Below are 9,369 nucleotides of genomic sequence, written 5' to 3' on the forward strand. Positions count from 1 at the left end.
ACGTAACGTTACGTAACTAATAGTAACGACGTACTACGACCTACTACAACAACTAAACTACTACTACGTACGTACGTATATATATATAGTAATATATATATATATATATATATATATATATATATATATATATGTCGATGGCTGTGGACGAACGTCACCGCATAGGCGTTAGATACTTTTTCTCCGTTTAAAATCGGGGAGGCACCAGTGACGTAGCTAGAAACAAAGGAGAACATATAACGGAAGCTTGCAAACTCTTTCTTCCGAATATACGTTAACTTGACTCGAGAGACCTTAGAGACCTCCTCTGGGATTCTCAATCCCGCCGTAAAAGCAAGATCGATTACGATCCGCAGAGAGAGTCCCCCATATCGAGACATATATTGAAATTATTTGAGCGCTGTGATTCAATAAATTTCGTTTGAAAAGTAGGACACAAAGAAAAGTACAAGTTTGCAGACTCCTAATAAGCTCTGTACGTTGAAGTGTTATACAATCCGTATTAATTTCGCTTTTAATCATTCGTTACGAAATCTCAGGCCTTTCCTATATGAGCGCCCTTGGGACTTGGAACACAGCAAGACGTTAATGATGAGCTCACAAACATTCGGCACCGATTCTAACAACGTCGTTCCGATGACGCGACGCAAACGACATGGATTTGAAAGCCGTCGATAAACTCCGCACGTAGTATAATTCGGTCTGTGCTTTCGAACACCCGCCTCATTCTCTTTGTCCGCTTCTCGAAACTCGTCTGATTTCACGGCATGTACGCGCGTTTGACTCTTAAGTACTTTTGCGACGCGTGCGTCGTCGTCGAACAAGCCGCTCGCGCTGTTTAATAAGAATTCATACTGCCTAACAAACTATGAAACTATCATATTGAATTTGCGCGAGAAACGCGAGCGACATCGTTCGTTAATGTACAAAAATTAAGTCGCTCTTCATTCTTATCGGATATCTTTCGTGATTTCTGGATTTGTTCATAGTTTGATAATATAAATATCGCTAAATACACATCCAGAAAGAAAAGTGATTTTCCCGTAGTAAAAAGGAATCTTTAGGCAAATGATATACTTTATAACGATATTGCTCATACAAATGCCATTTTACTTCCATTTTGTAATTCTTCCTATCAGTCTCCATCTTGCCGCATAAACTCATGCATACGCTCGTCAAACGGCGTTTCTTTTCTTCGTTTATTCGAATAAACGATTGTTCTCGCTTTTTTCCCAGCGGCCTGATTTATATCGCGATTCAGGCTCTAAACGAGAAGATCATCCCGTTTACGAATGTAATTGCCGTGACCTCGAGGACGAGTCTTCGTATTAACGTCCGTTTTGGATGTATTGGAAATAGACGCACTAGAGACAACAAAGGATTCTTCGGATTGAGGCACTAGGAGGCATCCAGGGCGAGGCACTCGGCGAGGAAGTCCTCCATGGAACGATAAGCGTGTTCGAGCACGCCTCTCAAGGCGTGATCTTCGTTCGCGTAACTCTGTTTCAAAAGAAGGAAACGACAATTAGCTCGAATACTCTTTGATACACCTGCATTTGTTTTTGTTCTCTTGCCTGATATCTAAAGATGACTCCCGCTTCGGACAAAGCCTTGGCGAAGGCAACGCCGTGCGTGTAAGGCGCTGTGAGGTCAGCTAGGCCATGAAGAAGATAAAGGCTATGACTAGGCACCAATCTCGCTCGTTGCGTGAGATCAGCCTCCACGTAGCCCTTAAAATTCTCAACTGGGGCACCGAGGACTCGTTCCGTAAACGCGGAATCTACAGTTGAAGAGAGCAATTATTAATAATGTCAACAAGATTTTTTTGGAATTTTTTTTCGGTGCATCTCGTCTAATTTGTTCTTCTAGAAGAAATGGACAAATCAGAATTTTCTGATTAAATCTGTTAAATTTTAACTGAGATAACCAATATTCTGAGTGATATCAAAATTTTTGTTATCTCAATTGGAATTTAACAGGTTCAATCAGAAAATTTTGATTTGTCCATTTTCAACCAGAATTCCAAAATTAATGTAACTCTTTTTTCTAGTGCAAGAAGAGCGGTTTTCTGGAGTATCTAAAAATTTAGCTTGATCACAAATCTGAAGATAATTTTGTTGAACTACGAAATGTTATAAAAAATTTCGACATTCTAATAATGTTGCATAATTATTTTAATAGTCTAATCAAATTATTTTCAGATTTAGCTAAATTTTTAAATACTTTAGCAAAATTGTTCTTTCCGTGTACTCCATACGCTTTTACGAAATTTATATACTTACTATAATACATCCAATCAGCGATTGGATTCACCGCTACGCCGCACTTGAAGACATTCTCCTGGCTACCGAGGACCATAGCAGTCACATATCCACCGTAACCCCATCCCCATACGCCGACCCTAGTGACGTCGAGATATTTGTGCGTCTTCAAAAGGTGTCTTAGCACAGTGAGTTGATCCTGTACCTCGACGCCGCCTATCCTTCTGAAAAGATCTTTCTTTCCTTGACCACGAGCGCCGCGTACGTCCAGTCTCACATAGACTACGTCGTTGTGACTCGACATATACGTTCCCCAATCTATTCGGAACTTGTCTGTGACGGCTTCGCTACCAGGACGACCGTTCACCTCGACGAGTACGGGAAACGCCGCGTCCCTGAGCTCTTCTCGCCACGAAGGTGGCAACAGCAGCTGCACTTGAGCCCGCCAACCTTGAGGTAGCGGCACCTGCCAATCATTTCAAGTTGTAATATCAATATCATATAAAATTGAAGCAAAATCGTAGTAATATCATTTATCTACCTCAAAGTTTCGTCTGGTGGGCAGTGCCAGTTCTGACAATTTTTCCGCGCGTTGGAGCCTTGTATCGTACAGCACGCGAATCATTTTATGCGTCGACATCATATGCACGCCGGCGAGGGGGAGGCCAGGACCCTCGCAGTATAGTACGTAGTAACCCTGCGTGTTGTTGTCCACCGATGGACTGACCGAAGCACCGAAATGTGTGCAATTTGTGTAATAGAACCTGCAGCAACAAATTCGCTTATTAATTTTATTTGACCGAGAATCAATTACATTGATTTAATTTTTTTAACTTGCCTACTACTCCAAAGAACATCTCCAAGGTCACACGTCACGCACAATGGCTCGAAGTGACGAGGATCATCCGCGGCAGGATCGCGTACTACATAGAGATGTCTTTGGCCAGGTCTCTTTTCTCTAGTACCTAAATAGTATACGAGATGTGCCTTGGTGTCCCATGCTAAGATCTCGCTCACCTGTTTTAGAAAGCACTTACGCAATTAAAATTTCTTTTTTCTTATTTTTTATATACTATATGTATATTTTTAATCGTTATAATATATTATATATATGTTATATTTTTATGATTATTCCTGATAATAATTTATGATCCACTACTTTATAACGGATCTAATTTGTAGCATAGAATTTAGTTTTACATGCCATGTACTTTAAACGTGTGTATTTTGATTCTTTAAACACTTTTTATATTACACAGCGTATAAAGTATTAAATAGAATTCTATTCTAAATTCTAATAGGAATTGTCTAAAAAGCTTTATAATTCATGGTATACTGATTTTACAAGCCACTCACCTCGTAACGACCATGGGAGAGTACTGCTATTCTTTGTTGCGTGAGTGTGACGTGTTTTATGTGCGTAAAGTGCTCCTTATCACCTTCTTGCACTGTGGCCAACAGCAGAAAGCTATCGCCGTCTGGAGCGAAGAGAGGATGCGGTTGAGCGTCCAGCCACAGTCCTTCGGGTGCCCGCTCCGTGTGGGTCACCTCGCATTCCCACGTGGCAGCACGGCAAGCCGACACTATAGATAGGTTTTGCATCCTAGTCATCCAGACGACAGCGATCTGCGAAGCGTCCTCGCCAACCCACCCGGCCGATATCAAATAGTAATCTCTGAAAATATCCGCGAATTTCATTAATTCGGAATCATGAACGAGCGAAGCTAATGTCCTATCATTGTTCCAATACTGAATTTATATTTTCTACAAATTATCTTATATATTTTGCAATTAGGACAAAAGTAATTATTAATAAATCAACATACTGTTCATCCAAGAGTGCCGGTGGCTTCAATTTTATTTTCGTTGACCACGTGACATTGCCGGTACCATTGTAATTTGCCGAGCTCACGTTACTAAGATCTATGATCCACAAATCGACTTCCGGATTGGGGAAACCCGGTCTCGGGTATCTAACCGATCTGGAAGGTGGAAAGGACCTGGACGCGCTCAGGGGATTCGGTCCGGCTCCATCTTGACCCGGCGTACCAAACCAAGGAAACTCAAGCGCGCTCACTCTGGTGTCGTTGAACGTGGCGTAGAGGACATGCGTGCCATCCGGACTGGGCCAGATCGCTTGCGGTCTCGGTAACACTTCCTCTTGATACAACCAGTCAGGCACGCCGTTATAGATTATCCCAGGTACGCCCGTGTCGGTCAAGCGGGTGTCCTCGATCGACGCGGGTCCCATTCTAAGAAAAATGTCGTTCTCGGAGATCATCAGGAGACTGGATGTGTTACCCAACCAGGCGGCATGTTGTAATCGCGTCTGATGCATGTGTCGTGACGCTTGTAGACGAATGGGTGTGTGATGGCTGGTAAATAAAAGATTATAAAACCTAATATATAAGATTATAAAAACTAATGTGCAAATTAGTGATTTTATTTACGTTCCAATGCGTTCTTTTTATGTAAGTATTTTTAGAGACGCTTTCAATACGGAAAAATAAATAAATAGAATACGAAGATAGAATTCAAATAAATCAGACAAAAAAGTGAAAATGAAAATTTATAAATTAATATATATATTTTTTTAATCATTAAATTGAAAAAAATACCAATAAGAACCGATTGGATGTATGTATGTATATAAACTCATTTTTTACATACAATTTATTACATAACAGTAAAATAAAAGTAGATGTTTTGCCCTTAATTTAGATTCTTCTTAGTACATATATAAATTGAATGTAATTACGAGTAATATAAATAAACATGTTTACTTCATATATGTTATTTTCATATTTTAATCTAATGAGAACCGTCGTAGTAATTTGAAAATGCACATTGCCGTGTAAAAAGTAGTTGGTTTAGAAATAAAACGAGTGCTTTTTATATCTGACCATGCACCTCATTTAAAAGTTATTATTACGACGGTTCTCATTAGATTTTTCTTCATATTTAAATATGAAGATGTATAATATATGTTTATTTGCATTACTCGTAATTATATTTAATTTATGTACTAAAGAAGATTCAAAACTAGAATTGAAGTTACTTCATGTTATCTGTGTAATAAATAAATTTATATACACGTACATATGCATCTAATCGGCTCTTATTGGCTTTTTTTTTTCAAATTTATGGTCTACTTTTACAGACTAAATCCACTTATATTATTTAATAATTATATATCTTAACAATTATTTTTACGTATTAAATTAATTTTTTATAATTATATTTCTAAAATTATACTTTTATATTTAATATACTTACTCGTTCGTGACATCGTAGATGGTGTAAAGAGCGGTGAAAGTGTTCCGAAAAACCTGAAAAATTGTTGACATGTACCATATGAAATATAAAAGGATCGAGAAAAAAGAGAACTTATAGTGCAGAGGTGAATGTGTTTTCGATAGCGATAATCGACAGCTAACTGCAACTAAATTGCCGCGCGTCGTATTACACGTTCGAGTGTTATCGATAAGCGACGGATCAGAAAGTTAGGATGTAGCTGCTGCGCGAAAAAGTTTTCTCCAGGGACTTCCACGTTTAAGCTACTTACCGGCTTGACATTGTGCCTGAACAATACATAACGTAGATCAGAGCTGCATTCATAGTCCTGAACGTTCAGTTGTCTCTGAAAACAACGTTTAATAAAGATTCTATGGAATATTAAGCAAATTCCGATTTAACATTACAATTTAATTCAAAAATCGGTTATGCTGATAAAAGCAAAAGCTTTCATCGTAAACATACGAAATGCTTTTATCTTATAAAAAAATATCTTTTCCGATTTTGTAATTATTTTTCTCAGATCGGTTTTAATTCTAGCGTAATATTTCAATTTTATTTATTAAATTTTTATTCTGGCGTTATTATTATTATTATTATTATTATTATATTAATAATTTTTTTATATATGCAGACATAGTAATTTATATTTTATTTTTCATTTTAAATATTACTTTAAATTCCAGTGAGATTGCCTTAATTTTTAATGTCTGATATCTATGTTTTTGTTAAACTTATTCCACTTGTGATTTAAATGTTGAAAATGAATGGACCTAAATTAAAAGATAAAATGTTCTCATATGTACATAAAAGAGGAATTGTTTTATTATTAACATCGCGCCTGAACATCTGCGTTCTGATTCCAGTCCTCCACTTGGTTTTTTTTCTTTTTAATCCGCGAGGTAATTTTATCTCATTTCTAGATTTAATAAATTTGCAATTATAACTGCGTTTGCAGTTATAACTGGCTTTATTAAGATTGGTAGCGGGTTCATCGGTTTATCTACATATGTATTGTAGTATAGCGTTATGCATAGACGAATATCGCTAGTAGTCGATACTTGTATCCGAAAGAGTGGTGAGACGCCGCGTGTCCTGGTTGACGCCAGATCGGATCAATGCGCCGTATACACTTGTCTATACCTCGCCTCTCGGTCCAAGAGAAAAAGGACGCGGATTTGGAACCTGTCCAGACTAAGTGGATCGGTTCTCTTGCGCACGCATACTTACTTGCTACCGCTACCTAAATCGATCATTCTTTCTGTCTCGTTATAAACGTTTCCCTTTTCGTTTCTTTTTCTTCTCATTATCCCCATATTAGAGCTCATCATGGAGATATCTTGTACATTTTATTTTGTGATTCTCCCATATTTGTAATTGTTTTCACACACCCTAAATTTCTTTGGAATGGAATCTCACTCTAAAGAGTGAAAATAGAGCCAGTCTTGAAAAGGAGAGGGGCAATTTTCAATCTTAAGAATGAGATTTCATTCTTCAGAGTGACAATTCACTCTAAAAGTTTTAAAGAACAGCAGCGTTTATATTTTAATATTCATTCCTCATCAAAATGTGGCGCGTTAGAGTTCTCGAAATAATAGAATTAAACAAGACTTTTTAATTATCGCTTTTTCCCGCTTTGAGCCTACTGTAATCGAAATACCTTGAGATGGTATCATTGATTCTCAAACGCAATATCGCAGTATTTAGAATTCCTCATATTTATCCTGCGCGTGCCTGTAACCCTGGATAAACCGTGGGATGCTCCGGATTCCATTTTATGTGCGGTTCAGTCTTTGTTTCGCAATACGCCGCAAGGCAGACTCGGCTGGTTTACCGATCGTTTGAACAAAACTGACTTTCAATAAAGGATTCAGGTTATATTCCCTATCCTACATAAAAATTTTCACCGTATAGAAACGCTCGGAAATGTTGTTTGATTGTTTGTCTCAATTAGAAATCTATCGAGAATTCGAAAAGGAGAGAAAACAAACTGAAAAGGTAGTATTTTGTATGAGAATATAGATGTGTCTTTTTATATCCTTGATCGAAAAATTATTTATGAAAAACTATCGTGGGAGAAATTATCCACTTCAGTTTAGCGATACATATTTACTCCTGTTCGTGTTGCATTTTCTCTGCTCATGCAACAATTAAGAGGCTAAATCATAAATGACCAATAATTAGAAACTATTTTCCAGCTGAAAGCTTTTGAATCCTACAAGTTAGAAGTTTATTAATTCATAAGTCTACTCTGCTATTTTCCCTGTTCACGCAACAATTAAAGAGAAATCAGAAATAGCAAGCAAAGAATGGAAAACTCTCATATTTATTTCTTCCTTTCTTCTGTGATTTATTCCTTTTCTTTTTCCTTCTTCTTCGCACGTTCTACAGAAATATATCTGCACGTAAGCATAATTTTATTATTAATATTGGTGCATAATTATCTGGCAAGTGCGAGGGTCATGTCTCCAATTAATCCTGGATGAACGCGACAATAGCTCAGTATCGGCGGATTAGATACCAAGGGAGCTAAGATACCTCCGTGCATCACTAATGCGGATATTCCTGCCGTGGTTGGTGATTTAGAGCTCCGCCGAAATCTGATGGAAATAACGTTTCTCTTGGTCGAGTGGTTCGGATTCGGCAAGGATTATTATCGGGTCATGAATGAATTTGGCCGAAAATTTGACGACTCGTTTGTTCAGTATTTCCAGTTGTTTGCCGATCGATTTTATTTGGCATCATGTTCCAAACAAAATTTATTTAATGTGGAACGAACTAATTAACCTATGTAAATGGAATTGATTCTTTAAATAAATATATTTACTTTAGATAGTATATGTTGATAACTTCGTCAAATATACATTGAATTGATATTTGATTTCGCGGATGATAAAATAATCGGTAATAATTATGCACGAGATGATACATATATCCAAAAGTCTAAATTAATTATAAATTTTTAATTTATATAGCCGACCAAAAAAAACATGCTCAATTTTATCTTTTACGTCTTATAAAGTTGCACACATCCGTTTGTTGCATAATTTAAAAATATTATTTTCAGCATAATTAAATGTGGAGCGATTCTGCAATCGTAGAAGTTTCGCTAATTAATTCGCTAGTTAATTAAATGATGCATTAGAATAATATTTTTTAAACACTCTTTGAATTCTAAAATTTGTAGATTGAAACATTTTAAGCCATATTTATTTGTCATTTGTAATAATTTAGATATTTCACGACAAGTCTGATGAAATGACATTTGATATTGAATATTTTATATCCAAATCATGTTTTATCAAAATTGTATGTTTATAAAATATCAAAACAAAGTGTAATCAAAGTTAAGTCATACTAGTGATTTTTTAAAAAGTTTATTAGTTAATAAGTTAATAAATAATAATTCTCGAGAGAGAAGGTTTCAAGTTTCTTGTTTCTCATCTTTAAATTCCCATTCTTAAAATAACTTTAATCTCTTAATTCTTTTCCGTCATATTAGAGAGCATAATACTTTTTTTCTTTATAAACGATTCTTTTAATCGCTCGATCCATAGAACTCCCTTTCTTTTAAATAACTCCAATTATTTTTTTCTTTCTAAGAATTCGCACTCTATCTAATTTGTCAATAAAGAAATTTAAAAGAAAAAAGTTTGTAATTGCAATAGAAATTTGTCTTCTGAATATTAAATTGTATTGCGAATCTGTCTTTAGAATATTTAATTTGTGAAAGCTGGATTGCAATTTCATTGTTAAATGGGGTTCAGATATATGTATATATTATGTATATATTATATATATATATATATATATA

The 9,369-nt window shown here is 36.1% G+C and overlaps 1 protein-coding gene across 1 annotated transcript in view; it reads right to left on the reverse strand.

The window, feature by feature from the left end:
* Positions 1-1,059: 1,059 nt before the first annotated feature.
* The window catches only part of LOC105617257 (inactive dipeptidyl peptidase 10), a 23,535-nt gene continuing 15,225 nt past the window's right edge, over positions 1,060-9,369 (reverse strand). Inside the window, exons 4-12 of the mRNA XM_012198826.1 lie at positions 5,827-5,901; positions 5,538-5,590; positions 4,088-4,636; positions 3,618-3,936; positions 3,100-3,278; positions 2,803-3,025; positions 2,283-2,727; positions 1,575-1,780; positions 1,060-1,500 (exon numbers count right to left, since the gene is read on the reverse strand). Of these exons, the coding sequence (XP_012054216.1) occupies positions 1,399-1,500; positions 1,575-1,780; positions 2,283-2,727; positions 2,803-3,025; positions 3,100-3,278; positions 3,618-3,936; positions 4,088-4,636; positions 5,538-5,590; positions 5,827-5,901 (2,151 nt within the window). The 3' untranslated portion in view covers positions 1,060-1,398. The remainder of the gene's footprint in view (positions 1,501-1,574; positions 1,781-2,282; positions 2,728-2,802; positions 3,026-3,099; positions 3,279-3,617; positions 3,937-4,087; positions 4,637-5,537; positions 5,591-5,826; positions 5,902-9,369) is intronic.

Source organism: Atta cephalotes, assembly GCF_000143395.1.
Source record: "Atta cephalotes unplaced genomic scaffold scaffold00001, whole genome shotgun sequence".
NCBI lineage: Eukaryota > Metazoa > Arthropoda > Insecta > Hymenoptera > Formicidae > Atta > Atta cephalotes.